At 38.6% G+C, this 19,858-nt stretch overlaps 1 protein-coding gene across 3 annotated transcripts in view; it reads right to left on the minus strand.

Moving 5' to 3' along the window:
* The window catches only part of CACUL1 (CDK2 associated cullin domain 1), a 55,071-nt gene that overhangs the window by 31,894 nt on the left and 3,319 nt on the right, over positions 1–19,858 (minus strand). For all 3 annotated transcript variants that reach the window (XR_012043828.1, XM_072870507.1, XM_072870506.1), the window contains exons 2-4: positions 15,928–16,054; positions 11,191–11,293; positions 337–432 (exon numbers count right to left, since the gene is read on the minus strand). Coding sequence is in view for 2 of the 3 variants with exons in the window: in XM_072870507.1 (XP_072726608.1) it covers positions 337–432; positions 11,191–11,293; positions 15,928–16,054 (326 nt within the window). In the remaining variant the exon portion in view is untranslated. The remainder of the gene's footprint in view (positions 1–336; positions 433–11,190; positions 11,294–15,927; positions 16,055–19,858) is intronic.

The raw sequence follows: 19,858 nt of genomic DNA on the forward strand, positions 1-19,858 counted from the left end.
AGCCAATAAACTATCTCTGTTCAAAAAGATATAAATAATGACCTAACTATTTGGGAAGGCTTTTTTTACAATCAAAATAAAAACCATTGCCCTCCACTCCCAGGAAAGAGATATTCGGGCAGAAACCAGTTGCAAAACTCTACATTTAAAAGCACAGCTTCCCCTTCCTCTCCCCACACAACTTGATCAGTACTGTTATGCAGGTAGCAAGACCAGATATGAATCATTAAGTTCTACAAGTTAAAAATCATTATAGCTGCATTTTATTCTTTTAACTTTCAGTCAGCATCTTGTGTATGAACATACTTTATTTGAAAAGAATTTTCTAAAACTTACCATATATATGAAAAGAGGCACAATGCTCTGCAATGCTCCCATATACTGTCCAAGAGCTACGTTAAATCTTTCAATATAGAGATCTGGAGGGCTGGCCTGCAAGAAACCGTAAAAGTCAGGTTGTAATTTGAACAAGAGAAAGATCTGGAACAGCATGGGCTATGCTTTCAAAGCAAACTCAAAAAACTACAAAGCATTTGATACACTAAGTCCACACAAAGCAAGCCACACATCATTCCAGAGTTTCTGCTATAACTCCCTCCAGCAAAAGCAGTTTTCTTCAGTAACTGTTTTTTGCCTAGGACTACATGTCAGTGCCCAGGAAAAGGTCCATTCAATAAGAAATACAGTATGCCTGTAACAAACTAGCATTTAGCATATGCAAATAAAAACACTTTATTAAAGACCAGACCTTCTTTTTGAAAGAACTATCTGTCACACCTAGAATACATAACCAAATTTCAACAAGTGCTGCGGTGTGTGCTCCAGTCCCCCTGCAGGCTTTTACTCCAAGACAGCAGGGTGGCATTAAGCTGCTGAGTGGCATTTGCATCCGAGCTGGCAAGCAGCACATCCTCCAGCTCCAGGGAGCACTGTCCTTTACAGAAAACATTTTTAAGTTTTTGCTGGGTCACCTAAGGCAAGGCAAGTATTCACGGTGTTGAGCTGGAGGGACTATGAAGCAATGTCTTCAGATAGAGCTCTGCATTTGGTGTCCTGCACTGCAGATCAGGCCCACAAAAACCTACTGCAGTGCTCCAACACACAGCATTACCCTGTAGCCCCAAGCAAAACTTTGCTACACAAAACCTGAACGTGTCAACTTTATGATAGGCCTTGTAGAGCCCACAGTGACAGCACTGCTATTTTCTATGTACAATTCCATCTTTCACAAAGAAGGAAATAAGGAAGCTAAAAAGATCTGTTCCACAGCAAGCTAAGTTAAATTGAAAAGGGTACCAGAAAAATGGGAAGCACTAACCACTGTTTCTTTTATAAATATTTATTTGGAGGGATGCAGGGGAGCTGCGTTAGAGCATTCAGGAGTGCACTTACCCAGGGATGGAAGTGGAGCTGGGGTAACGTGTTCCTCCACTATCCCCCTCTCCGTCCCAACCCACCCACATACCGTGCTCTGCCTCTGGCCAAATTCCTCCTGCTTTCCCTGCTATGGTCTTTTCAGAGGAGGGCAGGGGGTAGCTGCCTGAGTTTCTACTGTTCATATACATATACACACCTATACACACCCAAGGACAGTGTTGCATGCTAATGAGAAGCAAAACTTTTCTTCCCTTGCACCATTTTCCTTTCTGACAGCACCAAGCCAGAAGAGGATGGAGAATGCAGCAGTGACTGGGACCTTGCAAGAAAACAAGCTCAAAGATTTCTTCTAAAGCCAAAGCATCTGTGGCGTGAGAAATGCTCAAGGCTAGCTGCGCCTCAACCACCTTATTGGAACTTAAAGCTCTTATCTTTACGAAGCAGATTTTTCAACCTTTGTATGGACATTCACCAGGGGCCCTAAGAGAACAGTTAGAATTTATGTTGACTTTTTGCTCTATTAAGTATTCTAAATTTATAAAAGTTTTTTTCCTTTAAACTAGCTTCTTTGGCCTCCCTCCTTAATATGCTTAATGGACACGTGGGTAATTTTCACAGCAAACGCCAATACAGAGCAGACATTTCAGAAAGGAAAGCAAAACTGGCAAAGGAATAAAGAGTGTTATTCCATATGCTGTTGCCAAAGGTTATATATGGTTATTCCTCATTTTGATCATAAGTTTTTAATCTTATTGCAGATGTAGTTAACAGGGGTGGCCAAAAAAATTTTAGTTCAAAATGCCAACAACGTATAAAAGTGGCTATGAACTCTAAGGACTCCCTTTCATATATAGTTACATATATAATTTGTTGCAAATAACATGCAATGAAATCTGCATTTCTAAGCAGTATGTATTCCTGCTCCACTCCTTTTTAACCTCAACTTTAAATATGGTTATACTCTCTGATTTGTAAAGACTTGGTATACAGCTTCTAAGATTAAAGAAAAGGGAAAATTCTACTTCAAAGAACATGTCAGACAAAAGGAGACCATAGCCTGACACAAGGCACCCCTCTTCTCTCACTGACAGTTTGCACTTTTCATTAAAAAAAAAAAACAAACCACAAAAAACCCCCAAAACACCACACACACCACAAACACACACCACCAAAAACCAAAACAGACAGAAGTTGTCTGGACAATATGTGATTTAATCCCATGAACAGACTCTAGGCAATGGTATACAGCCAGTCTGCCACCCTTTTTACATGGGACATTAAGGATTGATATCTTCTTCCTCCACTGAAGATGAAAACTCTGCTAGCTCACCTCACAAAGCCTATGTCACGTTAAGAGAGACATTTTAAGAGGGAACAACCATTGCACACCCAGCTGGCTCCTGAGAACAACCTCAAGAGTCCTTTAATGGAAGGATACTTGTTGATCACCACCACCTTGCAACCAAGTGGAAAACAACTGCTCTAGATAAAGATAAAAAAGCTAAGAAAAGTCCTGAAAGCTTCAGGGGAAGCACTCGGTAGTGTCAGGCAAATATCAGGCCTCGGTCTTAACCTCTAGAATGCAAAATCATGGTGTTAACTGCTTTATCAGCATGAGATGGTATCTTTCAGTTTTATTCCCCTGATAGTGTTTCATGTCAAGCCTCAACAGCTAAGAAACTAACAGGAAAGCACATACTACCTGACTCTGCTTGTTTCAAACAAACAAAAAACCCCAAAAAACAAACAAAAACAAACCACCACAAAACTCTCCTCAATTATTGCTTGGCTTGTAAACTAACAAAAAACCCAAGCCAAAGAGAAATCAATAATAGTATTTTCACAGCTCATCTATGAATTATCGTAATCTGTGGGGGGAAAACAGAACCATCTCTTTTCTGTTCATTAGGGTGTTACTGTATGGCTGCACAAAACTGCTAAACTGAAATCAATTACTTGTTTGAGCATAGGAACTTTCTCTGCATCTTTACATTCACATTAATAGGACAGTGACGGGAGTGGGACTAGCTTTATATAAATTACATGAATTTTATAAACTAAAAAGCAGTGTGTGGCACCAAATTCATGAGTAAATAGATGTTGCTAAGATTCTTGTATTAAATGGCCATCATTAGAGTAGAACTTGCATTTAAAATCTATATTTATTCAGCTATACCTAGTATAAAAAAAATAAACAAACTGCTTAGGCTGACATTTTTCACTCTTGGTCTTAGTCCAGAAAAGATAACACGTACATTCAGCTATTTTAATTACAGGGGAGGGGAGGAATGAAGCATGACATTTACTTCTTACAACCTCCCAGAAAATATTAAGTCTTTAAAAACCACTCCTACCTTACCTGAGGGATATATTACAGAAGCTAGTCAAAGAAAGAAAAATATACTGCTAGCCTAAGGTTTTCCAGGAAGGAAGAGGATCCTTCATTCCTTCACTCCCCATCCCAAATCCTATCAAACTGTCAATTCGGGTTTTTTGGGTTTGGGGGTTTTTTTGTTGTTGTTGGGGTTGTTTTTTTTTTAAGACACCCTATACGGGGAAACAGCTTAAATCCTCTCCTACATTTGCTCTCATCTATGACTCAAAGGGTTAAGAACAGTTTTCCAGTAGCAACTATATAGTGCGTCTGTCCATGGGAGCACTGAACATTTGGTCAGGTTTCTCAAATTGTGATACAGTTGCATTTGCTTAACATCTTCAGCCTGGTTTTGAGTTGACTACTTCTTAGCATCAAATATGATGGCTGCTGTTAAAAGCTGATGTTAAGGACATCATTTAGTCTCCTTACACACCATAGTGGACATCCCAGCACCAAGAGAAATGAGAAGTAACAAGAAAACACATTTCAGAAAGGATGACATGTAAGACAGACATCTTCAAACAAAACAAGCAATTAGAGACCCAGTATACTAAATTACCCTTCCCTTATTTGAAATCTAATATCTAGGCATTTCAATGAACTTGTAAGCAAGAAACTGTATACATGAAAGAGATGTGGGTTTTTTCAGTTTGAAAATAATTCTTTGAACGAGCATAGGAAGGAAACCAGAAGACATGCTGCTGGCTCAAGACAACTCAGAAATGGCTCACAAGAAAGAAACAGTGACAACAGTTCTTTGCTTGAGGAACACAAAAGTTAATCTGTTTATGAATAGTCGTCTGGCACAATCAGCAATATATTCAGTAAAGCTTACATTCCTATGTTGAATGGGCAGTTCCATTTTCCTGGGAACATGCTCACTGCCAAAATGCCAGCATACATGCTGCAGCATCTCTCCCACTCCTGCCAAGTGAAAAGGGAAAATGGCTATGACTACACAAATTAACCTGCTATTCATGTAAGTGGTCTGAATCTTTTAAACCAGTTTTTGTTCTTTCTCAATAAAATGTAATTTGTTTACTTGGCCTTGCAGACAATTTATGTGATGCCCAGGTCTACCTCACTAGGCAAGGGTACTATTAAAACTTTTTATGAAAAACAGACATTAAGCCAAGGCACAATTCATTCAAAGACTGTGTCTTCCTATTCAAGTCTGCACTCAAAGCTGTTCAAAGCTGTACAGCATTGTGGCATACTCGCGTATAATTGTCTTAGAGCAGGGTAGCAGAGGCAGGCCATGTTTCCATTGCCATTCTACCTGTTTGTAAAACAAAAAGACAGGGACCATCAAAACTCTGTTTAATAGTAAGAAATCTTCAGAACCATTTCCATCTAGTAAATACATATTCATTTGTGCCGTATTTACTCATATCTTTCTATAATTATATCAGGGTCTGCAGCACCCAGTGTAGTGTGGCAAGGAACTAAAAATGACTGCAGGAATACAAGCTTTTTGAAAAGGCTGCAGGCAAGGATGCTTTTTCTCAGGTTAGCTTGCTCATGACAATGTCATTTTTAATGGCAATTCTGGCAATATGGTGACCCCTACCTCTACCTCAAGTCAAAAGCCATCTTTTTGATGTCCACACATGAAGATGCACACATTTCTAACACTTCTGGTTTCTGCCGTCTGAGTTCTAATACCGACCATTCATTTGATCTGATTCAATTCAGTGTGATTCACAGCAGTAAAGAAAGGCTTGTTTCACACTAAGCAATGTTTCCCCAGCAAAACCGATGGATAAATGCCTACGGCACTGGCACTGGATGTTTGGGGTTTTTTTTCCTTTTAAATATTATGGACCAGATAAACGGCCAGTCTCAGTCTCCTCTTTAAAAAATGGACTGTCGATATTAACAGATCATGCAGTTGACCCAAATGGACTTTCAGAAACACTAGTGATTTAACATACTTAGAAAAGAGTAAGGAAACACAAGTTCTCAATTTCCATTTTCCACTTCTACTTCTGATCTTTTCTAAAGGCAGAACATAGAAGAGGCAGATTTGTTTTCTACTTAAGTGTTTGAGAAACTACTGCAACTATGGAAATTATTTCAGGGAATCAACTAATTTCAAATTAACGAGAGCTAATTTGAGTGTTATTTCTATGCTACGAGAGATGAGATATGAATCATGAAGAAGGCTCACTATTTCTCATTTAGTTAGCAAGTCAGACAGTGCCCACACAAACAGTGTAATAAGAACGGGCTTCTTCACATGGATGGAGTATTTAACATGGCCTCCCATAAGTACGTTACTAAAGTCTAATCATAATTTCATTAGCAATCTGATTTATCAAGTTTACACAAAAAACAGCCACAGATGATGTTGTCAAAAGTTCTATTTTACAGACTGGCATAACTGTTGTATTACAATATAGCACTATATAAAGGTAATGTAATCATCAGTGTACCTTGGAAGGAAAGTAAAATATATCTACAAAACAATCTGGGATAAAATGACCTTAAAGTATAAATATCAAGAACTGCTACGAGGTGGTACCCAGTACATAACTCTGCCCACAGTAAGAAGTTCAGTTTTACCAGTCCCTCAAAGCACTACTTGGATGCATTTTTATACCAAGCCAACCATATGCAAAGCTCACAAGATAAACGTGACAAGCCACTGAAGCTTCACGCTTCTCCTGTAATCAGGAGAAATACTGGAGCTTACACAACTGTTTCTAAAAGACAAATAAGGAAGTTCAGAACCTAATCTGAAGTTTGGAGTAAGGCATCTGTATTTATCAGATTAATGTTTCTGAAAGAGTTGGAGCAGGAAATGACAGGCTCCTCACCACTGGATGGCAAAACTCCATATAATCACAGGGGACAAGTGGAAGGTAAACGTGAGACAGAAAAGAAAGGAAAAGGCAAAGAAGAACAGATTGTCCACAACAGATATTGCTGACATTTTTAAGAACAGATGGCAACTGACAGTGACGTGATACAAGGCACTCAGTTCCCAGAGATTTGGCAGTCCTCAAAATAGCAGAATGGCTTTTACAGTAACCTGACTCCAATGCATGTTCTTCCAAGGAAACAATAGGTGAGAAGATATTTTCATACACTGCACTGACTGGTTTGAGAGCTGTCAAGACAAAAGTCTGAGAAGTTGTAAGGATTAATATGAGGCAGGAAAGCTTTCTGGCATTGCACAGCGAAGACCCTAAATCTGCAGGTCCTGGGGGCCACACAGCAGCCATGCAAATTATCTACCAACACCAGTGACTGCTCAGTTCAGTCATGTTCATTATAAAAAAATATATTGTTCATAATAAAAAAAATACACGCACACATACACATTCATACATATCTCAAGACATAATAGAGGAGAAAAACTCCGAGCCCTCTGGAGCGTTGAAGAGCCAAAGTACGCTATCAGCAATTGGCTCCAAATTTAATCCAATGCTTTTAGACAGATGGAATTTAAGCAACAAATTCTGGTGTTTTAGCTCTACCACTTCTGTTTAATTTAAAATAGAAACAACGCAAGCAAACCAGTGTTTATTTACTCAGAGAAAGACTGATTCTCACTTAACTTCAACAAACATAAAAATTAGATGAAGTTAGTGAATTCAACTGTTTCTGGTCAAGACAAAAAAACCCCCAACAAATATACACAAACAAACAAAAAAAATAGATCCCTTTTTCTCTTTTCTCTAAATAAAAAGAGGGTGCAACATGACAAAGAACTGCTTTTCAGGCCTCAGTCATTTCCTAGAGGAATTTTTGAGATTATTCTAACTAAAATGAAAATATTCCACTGCACTTGCACAAAAAAGCTACTTTTGTCATGGGCCAGCTCAATGCCTCAGTGCATTTTGATTGTCAGTGCTTAAAGTACTTTGCAGTGTCTTTTGCTGAAGAGATATGTAATGGGCAGAGTACTTGATTTTAAATTACTATCAGAGTGCATAAGAATAAGGTAAGCCAGAAACACTAGTGCCTATTGCAAATATAGTTTTATTCATTTTAAAAAGAGATGTATTTAATTTGAAAGCATATGCCTGTGTATCCACCCTACCTCATACATCTGAATGACTCAGCACTTACCCACAAAAACAGCTGTTATTATTTTAAACCACAACATAATGGGCTATGTCCATTACCAATAAAATGTTTCCAAATAAAGCATCTTGGAAAAATCATCTGTATACTACAGGCTTCACAGACCTCAAGACAACAAGAAACATCTTCATTTGTGTTTTCTGCAGACACCCATTATTTTTTTAAGCACACAAAATCCAAAATTCTGATCAACTCAAGAATTAGGGAAATTTAATTCTTAATTACTGGAAGCTCCACATGGCAAAACTCAGTCTCTTAATGCAGAGAAGCTGGTCAGACATCGATTGCAAGAACAGAAGGCAATCCTTGCTCAGAGTCTCTCTACAACCTGAAGAGAGGATCATTTACTTACACATAGTAAGGAGGGAGCTAGGGATATAGCTTATATATAGGGATAAAGGGAGGGAGTCTTGGGATATAGGAGGCCCCATATCAAAGAGCTGATGGTCTGATGACAAGCAATTAGTCTCAGCTAAATGTACTATTACTCAGCAGGCAACGTTCACTGCTTTTCACCCAATGTCTAACATGCAGAGAATACATCAGCCCACCCACATTTTCATAATGCCTCTGCCACCACTTAAAATTGATTTTTTTGAGGGGAAAATCTGTGAAGCAGACCTTCAGGAATGCACATGGCAACAAACACCAATGTCATACAAGGTGTCTTGCAGTCTGGAAGAGCAGAAGTCACACAGGGGATGACCAGGGAGCGTGTGCATGTCCCTGTGTGACCATGGGGCCCCAGCAGCAGTGCCTGGGACACCCAGCTCAGGACACCTGAGTGCCCACCACTCTGCTGACTTCAGCTGAGGCCAGCTGGTCAGGAAAGCTGAGGGCTAAGAACACCGGGGGGAGGGGGGGAATAAAAATTTTTTTTAAAAAAAGGAGTTTCTGCAGTGAATGCCATGCAGAAAGACGACAAACTCCAATACAGCTCGAACCATGCAAGAGCAAGTCTGACCGGTCCCCTGAGATGCTCTCACTTTTACTATTCGGTATCTGAGTTTTACTGCTTTTGCTATTGATGAGTGGTTCTTGTAGGAAACAGCTTGCTCTGGCATGTTGGTTACGTGCAGATATTCTGCAATCCACCTGTCATTAAACTGTTGCACTTCTATGCAAAGAAGTTGCTCAGCTTGTCCAGAATAAGACATTGCATTTGCCTGCCATTTCAGTTTTCATGATCATCTGCTTTCTCACACAAACCAACATTCCCACTTATATTGGGCTACATTTGCATCTCTGCATGTAAAAAAAAAACAAAAAAATTATCTTGCATCAAGTCACACCTTGCCAATTAAACAGAACTCTGCAAAGAGATTAAATATTGTTGGCAGGTGGAATGAGTTTATGTCAGAGAAAACAAAACACCACATATTGTGGATTAAAAGGCTTCACATATATAGCTTTTTTTATTGTTTGCCTGTGTGAACTGGAAACTTCCAAGTGACCAATATTTACAAAGTAATTTGTTGTTGTTGTTAGGGTAAAGATCTAGCACCACATTTTCAACATAAAACCCAAGTGACTGAGTGTCACCAAAATGTATTAAGATCAATGAGGTATCAGGATAATAAAATATATTGTAGTAAAGTAATTTCTTAAGAGTAAATTTCACAACCCACAGTTAAAACAGTTTCTTTACAGGTCAATTTTCTAAGGCACATGAGTTTTACTTCAAGCAGCTCAAAAAGATGGATTTACCATCCAAAACCAATGTCATGTTCACATCAGACAAAACTCAAAGATGATATCATGTTATATTACAGTCCTCTTGCCACCTGCCACAAGGTGTGTCTAACCTACATAAGGGAACTTTTGCAAGACAAAGATTGCATTAAATAGTTGTCTCAATTATTCTTTCAACAGCTGATGTTCAGAAGGCAGCCTTGTTTTTAGGCAGAAGCATTTAATGCGCATATGTGCTAAAGCAAACTTTAAAAGCAGCTGCCTCAGTCAGTTTTGGTACTTCAGAGGAAACAGTCAAGGACTACCACAGATTAAAGACTTCGGGGTGTTCCTAAATTCAAAGCAAAGTAATGCAAAATACTACCATGGGATGTATCAGAAGAACTGGCCAAACCTGTACAGCTGCAATGATTCATAGTTCTCACAATCAGAAGAAAAATGTGCAGGCTGTACCAGCTCAGCAGAACCAAGGGAAGGCTTTATTTTAAATACTATGTCCATCTACTCTAACCAATTTTTACAGAATGGTGAGGCTGTCATTCCACGAGGAATAAAGAAATTGTAGAAGAGAAAAGAAGCAAAGAACCTAGCTCAAGACAACCTAGTTATTTTATAGTCAAAGATTGCCCCAAAGACTGTGTCCATTAAATGTGGGGTGGTTATTTTCCTTTATAAGGAAAGCAACAAGAGGAAAAGAGTGAAATGAGAAGGACATCAGAGTGATCACAGTGCTATATATTTTGATGGGAATGCATGTTTAGCCAGAAGTACCTGATGCGGTTAAAAGTAGTAAGACTGCTTTTGACTGACGAATTAGTTATCAATTGTTAGAAGCACTGAAGGAGCTGCTGTACTTTAGGATTCCTTTGTATTTGGCATTTCTATTTGATGCACTGCAAGTCAGTACAGAACTGAAACATCAGTTATGGAAGTGACAAAAGCTGTAAGAAAGTAAAACAGTGTTGCTGCTACAGCAATGACAATTTCAAGAACATGTCTGGAGATTCTAGCCTAAAATGAATTTCAACAAAGAACACAGAAGAAAACAAACATGGATGCACAAATAGGATGCAGAGAAGGATAGGGATATACAAACTGTATTAGGACTGCTGTAAACCACTGACATCTAGAGATAGGCAAGAAAAATGCAGAATAAACTGTAGCACAAAACTTTCATATGCAATAATTCCTAATTTATACTTCACAATTCATTTAATTCACTTCAATTTTTTCCTTTAGATTTTCCCTTTTGTGCTGCTTGTGATGCACAAGGACCATAAACCATTTATATAGATTAACACAGCAACAGCAGACATCCATGTCACGTGCGCAGATCATGTTTGACTGAAGCATTTACATCCTAGATTATACTGTAGACTTCCCATTCTCTAGTCTTTGATTCTACATTACATATGCAAGTTTAGCCACTGCTCTCCACGTGGTTCAGATCTCCAAGATTAATCACTGCCATACAATTGGATCTAGTAGCTGGTATTCTGTCTGACAGCCAGTTAGCGAATGAAGCGGTCCACAACTTAGTAAGCTAGTGTAAATCAGTCTTAATGCCAATCCCCTCCATGGGCCATCTACATGCTGCTCTGATATAATCACAGATCCCAGGAAAGACAGAATTAGATTGTGCAGCTTCTTACCTGCAGCTCCTTTGAGACTCTCTCTAAGTGGTTAGTTATCTTTTTTATTAGGTCACTATACATCTGTTCCGAATGCTGCTGGCATACACACTTATACACACAACTGCAGAAACAAATATAGGAACAAACAATGAACTTACAACAGTTTGCAATGAAGGGTAACAGACTTCAAAATATTTTGTTCAAGTCTCAATTTAGAGGATAACAGAGTTAACTGAATGACTGCTGAACTTTTAAATACAGCCTTAAGCTTGGAATGAGCTCCAGCAGGCTCTTAAGTCTCCCCTGGAGGCCCCAGTGTGTCTGTCCCACTCCCCCTCCCCGTCCTCACTTTAACTTACAATGAGTTCTCTTAACAGTGCACTTCAGAACAGCCAGGATAATTCTGTCAACAGCACACTCCTAATTCTGGTTTTTGTGTCTCCTATGTGAATGAAGTCTCCATTAAAATAAGCAGGTTTAATGATTATATGCATATTCTAGGGCAAAACCCTTATTAAAAGAAGGGCAACACTGACAAGCAGTCATAGAAGTTCCACCAAAACCGTGCTAGCGTTTTAAAAAAAAACAGCAAAAGTGCTAAAATTACAGACCCAAGCATGTTACTCCATCCTTTGTTACTTAAATTCTAAGAAAATCCAACATTTTCATAATAAACAAAGATGCAAAGAAAGAGCAACAAAACGTGAATTCTACATTCCATGGCTTGGCTGTATGAACTCTGGTCTTCAGTGTTACCATTGTTTTTTAAGAACGTTTTATTGCTCTCATACTGCAATATAACATATCTGCAAAATAAGGCTATGTACTGAAAACATATTTACAACAGTTGTAAAATAAATACATATATTATTTTCAGCAAGAAGTTACATTAAGGTAGTCATCATTGTCAGGACTAACACCAACATTATCTGTACCAAGCACCTGTTACTCCTCGAGTGCTTTCGTTCTTTGAAGACAGCATTTTGAAAGCTAGCTGCCAAAAATCAAGAGGCACAAGGAAGACTTCACCTGATATCCTGGGCAAGCCAAATCTCCTCCCCATGCCTCTGTTCTGCTCCCCTCTCCCTCCATCCCTTTGTATGGAGTACTGCAACAGCAAGCCATTTAGGCCAGAGACTGCTCCTTAGGACATGTGCAAACAAACTATTTCCAGCAAGGTCCAGATCCCAGGCTTGAATTCCGCAGGTTTTCAATAGCGCCAAAAGCCTACAGCTATGGTACAGCAACGCTATGTCTCTAAGGGAATTATGACATTCCAATTCTCTACCAAGAAGGTGGTACAATGACAAACAAACTGCAAAGATCGGATTAAAGAACCGTAGACCATGGGCTATTGAAATTTTCTAATGCAAGAGACAGGTTAGGCACCAACTCCAAGCCTTCAGGAGCCAGTTCAATAACCGCCACTCTCAAAGTCTTCTGGAAGAAGGTTTTACAAGTGAATTATCAGTAACAGATTTAACATTCCTTTACCTTTAAGAAGTTTGTATTTATATCCTTTGACAATTTCCAAAGCACCAAAAAATACAGCATTCATCCCTATGCAAAGTCTTCTCATTTGGCAAACCACACTATTTCTTAAAAACCAAAAGACATCCCACACCTCTCCTACCATAATATTTTGAAAATAATTGAGTATCTGTAGTTTGATATTATTTAAATAACAGTCAAAGAAGCCCTGTTTCTTTCACATGAAGTCTACAAATAGATCCTATTTTGGAACAAGCAAGCGCAAAAGACATTTTGGTATGATGCAGTAAATAGCAAAAATATCAATTTAATTTGGATCAAACAGAGAAACACTGATAAGAAAAGCCAGCCTGTTTTTTGTGACCTCTTACAAACCAGCCAGCTAGGTAACAACAGCAAATGGCTGTATGTTTGTTTGCTACATAACTAACCAGTATGTAGCCACTTCCACAAGTTGACCACTTCATTTGCAACAACGTAACTAAACTGAATTTTAAAGTACATATCTGCTTAGTGTTACAGACAAAATTGCTGTACCTACTTCTGCAACGCATTCTGTAGTCAAACACCAATCTTCGTTATGTACGTACAGAGTGTGTTTACATTTTATTTGAACACTTCTATTTAGAGGTTCCTTCCCCATTTTCAGATCCTGTTTTCAGTTCCTGATTGTGGGCTGATTCTGTGAATCATCCTTGCCCTGCTATTACCCAAAAGAAGTCACCAGCTTGTTACTCCTTTAGCATAACCAAACATCTCAGCAAAAGGAAGACCCAAGCAGGACATTAGAAGGTAAGCATTTATTGAGAGAGATGAAGATCTGAGATATGTAAGTTGTCTTGAAGAACAGTGATCTAATTGCATTGTACCTGGGAGGCAGTCATAAGAGTTGCCAGAAGAACAACTTAGCTGTTCACATTTTCCTCACCTCAAAGTTTCCTTCACATCTCTCTGTCAACCTTTTAATATGTAACCCTTTTAATAGGAAGTGACTATACACAGGCAGGCTTTGGACTCAAAGATGAAAGCAGTCACTAATCACATTTTGATACCTTATGGGTAAACTGATCCCTAGTAAATATCTGCATACACACCTCTGAAGTAATCTCCTAGCTTTCACTGCTGTGGAGTAGACACCTACGGTTATCACTGATCATGTCAAATATAGTAGTTTGGGTATCTAACAATGCATTTTGAGTTTGCGTTATGGAAACCTTGATTCCTTTAGTCAGCACAAAGACAGTCAAAAAGATCACTGTATTTTCAGCTCAGTTTCACTGTAAAAAAAAATATAAAAAATATGTAGCTGCTTGAACCACTTCAAAAAACACCCCATTTTCAGACTAAAGAACTAGCCTAGGGAAGCAGAGAGGATCTAAATCTCAAATCTGCTACAGACTTTCTGTAATACTCCAAGCAAGCATCATCATTAAATTCAACAAAAAAAAGCAGTTTTTCTTCCATCCTCAATCTACATTGTTTAGATTACGAGACAAGCAAAGGGACACTCTCTAAAATAAATTAAAAAACCTCCTAGTTGGAAAAGTCTGTGTCAGAGTAATTACATCCACAGATACAATTTTTAAAAGAAAACTTAAAACTGACACACTAGCTTTATCAGTAACACTAAACTACAGACAACCTTTTGTTTTGGTAAAATACATGCAACAGACATCTGCGCATCATTACAATACTGCATCAAGCATCACTCCGATGTATAAGGGTTATCTATGAGAAACTTAAAACCCATCATTCCTTTAATAAATAAAACTTTTGAGGAGTAAAAAGATGACAAAGATAAACTGCAGTTATCTGAAAATCATAACTAGGTACAGATCTACTCTAGGTATTAAAGCATTAATTTTGCACACCTACTCTTTATCAGAGATGACTATCGAGAGATGTTGGCCTAACTTACTGATGGCTGTTTGCACATTGGGGATTTCAAGCTAGGAAAAGGATTTTGATTACTCACGCTAAAGCTGCAAAATGTCTCTCAATTCAAATTGACCATCTCAATTATTCATACACATAATGATGTTCGAATCCTGATAACAACAGTTCCAAAAGTTTGGAGAGGAAAGAGGAAGTTTATTAAAGTTTTTAACTGGAGTTAAGAGGGAAGACTAAACACGTGCTGTTCTTGGATCTGCTTCCCTAATCCAAAGTTTCCAATTGGAGAGACAAAGTGGCTAAGAGTAAGTGGGCAGGACCCAATAGAGCTGAAAGCCTCTAAAAACAGCAATCAGTGACTGAGCTGCCAGTGTTATTTCAGAGAGTGCAACACCACAGTAAAGAAAACCGCAACAGCAGTGCTACCAGTTCTGTTGCTGGCAAGGGCCAGCAGTTTCAACTGCATCTTGGCCAGTACATTTACTGCAGCAGCAGCTGTCCAGTTTCCATCCTATTTACCAACACCCTGGATACCTGTCACCTACAGAACAAAAATCTCCATTTTCGCCAATCTCCTAAGAAATTGCCAGGTCTCTAAAGCACTTAGCATTTTGGTTTGGAGTAGTAGTGTGGTTTTGAAGCAAATCCCCTACCATCCCCACTACTGTGCACTAGCTTAGTCTGCAGGGCAGTTCTGGTGTGTGACTAGATCCCTTTCAAAGCAAAGTAAACTGCAGCTCCAGGCCAGGTACAAATCAAATGTTCTGCAGACAAGAATGGAGATATAATGGACCGAACCTTGTGTCAGTCCTTCAGACAGCCTCTAACCGCACATGCAGCAGGATGGCTGGGCGAGGGGGAAATCAGACAAAATCTACCTGATGCAAAACACACAAATGAGAGTTCATATGGATGGACCTTGGCACCAGTTGTTTCTATTTACTTCTGCACCTCTACTGCACAAAATTGGTTCCTATTAGACGTGACAAAGAAGCCTTTTGAAACATTAAGTCAAACACCTACCGTGCCAGTCTCTTCTTCCCCTTTGAGGAAAGGGATGTTGAGACTTTAATACATTTCTTAATATATTACACTAAGCAACTGTGGTGAACCTTACTTTAATGTTAACATTTTCAGCACTTACGCATTTTAATTCTTTAGCATTTATTCCTGTTAACACGGGATGTCGAGATATGCATCTATTGTTCACTCATTCCAACCATTTACACAATATTGTACTTCACATAACCTTCCCACTTTCCTCCTCATTAAATACAAAATATGACATATGCATAGGCTGCAAGATAAAACAAACATTTAACTTTAAAGAAAAAAAAAAAAAGTAACATGGCACTTAAAAGAATTCCTTACCTGTATATTTGTTCATAGGAGATAGGGATGTAGTCACCAGGACTCTGAGTTAAAAGCTGATCTATGGCACTGTCCAACTTTGGCCAATATGTGCTCTTATAGTCTTCAATTGTTATAACATTCATTACTACAAGAAAAAGACAAAACTACATTTAGTAACTTTAGCTAAAATATTAGAAGCAAGTGAATGCTCTGCAATTTCAGATCACACCAATAAGCTGGCCAAAAAAACTGGGAACAGTTCACTTCTGCTAAGATAATCTCATATAAAACTAAAACCCAGACTTGAATTTGTACCTTTTTATTTATGGAAAATAAAATAAAATCAGAAAATCTGCCAAATCAGTGCCTGGATATTTCTTAGGGGCCCAAGTAGCATGGAAAAACATACTCCTGGGAGTTCTAGCATGACAATATAATAATTATTATTAATAATAATTTTTTTAAAAAAAAGTAGTTCAGTAGTTAGTTCAGATTAATGAATTACACAACTTTGTGGGAGTCCAGAACCAATACTTAACACTGGGTCCTCACATGCAGGAGAATAAGCTTTGGCTAAGACTGGTAGTTTTTGGAATACTCCCTCCCAGCAGAATTTTACAAGTCTCAGGTGGGACCAGCAGCTTCCTTGGCCTAAAAGCTGATGCAATTCCCTCTGCCTTCAACTGCAGTTAGGCTCTCAGGCAACATTTTTGGATCCATATTACAGTTCCCCCTCTAGCAAGCACAATAATACTCCTTTTCCAGATAAGAATCAACACAGGGAAGAATAGGAGGCATTTAAATTAGCATTCCCCATCACTCCCCAATTTTCCTCCTGAGCTTCCCAACTGCACCCTCTTGTGCAAGCCACTCAGTATGCCTTCACAGACACAGAAGAGTTTTAATCTCTCTCTTTTCAGGGAGGATTTCTGAACTAACTGCACATGGCTCAGTTCCAATAGCAGCCGCGGTAGAAGGGTTAGAACCTTCCCTTCAGAGATGTACTCACAGGACTGCCTTGTTGGCCTGTCACACCACCATAGCTTCACAGCAACCACTCAAAACAAAGCCCTCAGTACGTAACGGCACAGGGTACACTTCATAGCAAAACTATCCAGTCCAGGAAATCCACATGTGGGCCTGGGCTATACAGAACAGAGAATAAAGATAGTTCCCACCCCAAACAATCCAATTTAGACACTGCACTGAAAAGAAGTATTTTGAATAGGGCTGCATTTTAAATACATGTGTAAAGGTAGATTCACTGCTGGGTTTGAGGAGCAAGGTTTCTGAAATGTTATTTTCACAAGGGGCTGAAAGGAGCTGAGTAAGTCACTTTTGGCAGCATTATGAAGAACAATTCTAGGGAAATACAGTCAGCACAGTTAACAACTATCATGAGAAACAGAAGAGTACTAAGAGAACGTGGAATAAAGAGAGGTGCGAGACAAAAAAGTGTTTGAATGCTATCCGTAAGAGCAGGTATTACAGATTCCTGTTGTGTGACTTTTTAAGGTATTTCAGCCAGAAACCTTGCTTAGTGAAGAACATTAAGGCAGTACTCCTAGCCCCCTCTTCACGCAACTAGCCATTGGTTCACTTTTGCTTCATACCTGTTAACAGAAACGGAGCTAGTGAACATAGTACGTGTCTGACTAGTGAAGGGGTCACTACCACCAAATGCTGCAGGATGCTGTCCCAACACTCCAGTCTGCAATCTGAAAGTACGACATGGTTTGCTAACAAGTTGATAAAGGTTACAGGTCTGGGTACACAACTACCAGGGTGTAAGTTAACATCTCCAGCAAGTCAGCTCCACGATGTAGAAGCATCCATGCCATCCAGAACAGCACAGCACCTGCCTGACAGTAAATTCACCCCTTATTCATCTGTCTTGCAATGTCTTGCTTGAGTTCTCATCCCTTACAGAGCCCAGGTTCTGGGCAGATGTTCTCAGGAGCAGCTTCCACATACTAGCTTTACTATTCATGCTTACACTTAGTAGCAAAAATTGAGCATTTGTATTTCACTTTGTTACCCCGAAAAAGATGGGTCTCCACAGAAGTGCTCTGTTCCACAGAAAACATTAAAGTGAAGTCAGCATAAATGTTAGATTTCAATGTATAATCACACCCACATCTGGTTTAACATATTAAATGAGCTCTATTCATTTGGAAGAAAATAGTCAAGTAAGAATTGAGAACACTGCAAAATAATTTTTTAACAGGCTGTTGAGATATCAATTCACTTTTTTTTTTTTACAATTTGGAAAAAGAAAGAAGTAGCAGATAGGAAGGTCTGCCCATTAGAAGTGCTGCACAGGTAAAGGACAAAATGCTTTTACAAACAGCCCCAGGAGACTTGCACAGGAAACACTGATGAGTTCAAAGTAACATTCTAGAAAAGCTTCATTTTTACTCAAAAAACTCCTATACGTATTATTTCATTTGATTTCCACATTTCAGTTCTGAAACTAAGCCAACCATAATATTTATATAGTTAAGAGTCCAAAGACTACACACTGAACAATCACTATTTTTATTCTTGTAATCCGGAAAACAAATTAATTTTAAATTTTAATAACTGTCACAGGTTAGTAACATCCTTTTTTTCTGGCAGTACTTGCACACATGCATAAAAAGCAAAAGGATGACTTAAAGAAGCACCCTCCAATTACAAACTCTGCAAGAACAAACTCAAGACCAGGAAGGAAAGGAATCACACACACAAATCCTTAGAAAGAAAAGGCAGATTGCCCGTTCAGAAACTTCTTTAATTTTTTACTTTTCCATCTTTTTAGGATGTCATTCTTAAATGTTTATCCCTACATTAGGTATTCAAGACTTAAAATTATTTGTCCAACAGCCTCCTTTTCCAAATCACAAGGAAAGGGTGATACTAAAAGATTACTTCAATTTCCTTGACATTTATTAAGTTTCTGGGAAGTAACACAGCCATTTTGTAACAAAGCATGCTAGAATGCACAATTTTATCCAACTACAGCAAGTTTGGGGTGGGGCTGGGAGAGAAATCACTCTGATCAAATGGAAAGGAAGACAGTATTTTCCAGCAAATTATAAAAGACTTCACAAGTAAAGCCTGAGAAGCAACCACTGCTTTTTCACATACAGAAAAGTTCAAAAGAAAAACTGTTTAAGTCAAATGCAGCAGTGAAACCATTTAAGTGAAAAAGAATATGCATGAGCTTCATGTGATAACCTAGATATTTCAGTATCATAGCCATAACTGAAACATAGCCTGCTCCAAGCTACCAAATTCTTTGATATCAACTTCAATCAGAAGAATGGCAAAAAACACTAAGATTTAAAAAAAAACCAAAACCAAAAAGTCCAAGAGTAGGCATATATCCCCCATGAAATTGCTAAGAAAAGAACTTACAAACACACGTAGCTCAAAAAAGATGATATAAGAGTAACAGGCATGGGATCTGAAGAATAGAACAATAATTACAAAAAATAAAATCAATTATACTGTTGGTTTTGTTATTTAGATGAGACAACTTAACCTGAAAAGCTACTCGAAACGTTTACTATGTTCACATATAAAAAACATCCTTCTTTTAAAACTATAGCTAAAAAAAGCAGGGGGCAGAGTAGGACGGGTAATCCAACCGACTGTCAAGTAAGCAGACATCGGTCTGACAATTATCTGTCATTTATTCCGACAATAAAAATCAAAGCAGCTAGGCGTCTTTCAGAAGCTTTATTTCATCTCACAAAGTGACATATATGAAGCTTTACTGCTTAATTAGCAATGCACCCTATAATCCTAAAATATTTTGTTGAAGTGTACAAACTCTTCCAGCAGATGTCTGAGACTAATCCACAGACTTGTAGCTACCACTGTGGCTCTACGCTTTCCTTTTTCTCAGCCGTCATGCACATGTGTACACGATAGATTTTGCTATACCCCCTGCCTGACACATCCT

The sequence above is a fragment of the Ciconia boyciana genome, chromosome 8 (assembly GCF_034638445.1).
Source record: "Ciconia boyciana chromosome 8, ASM3463844v1, whole genome shotgun sequence".
Taxonomy (NCBI): domain Eukaryota; kingdom Metazoa; phylum Chordata; class Aves; order Ciconiiformes; family Ciconiidae; genus Ciconia; species Ciconia boyciana.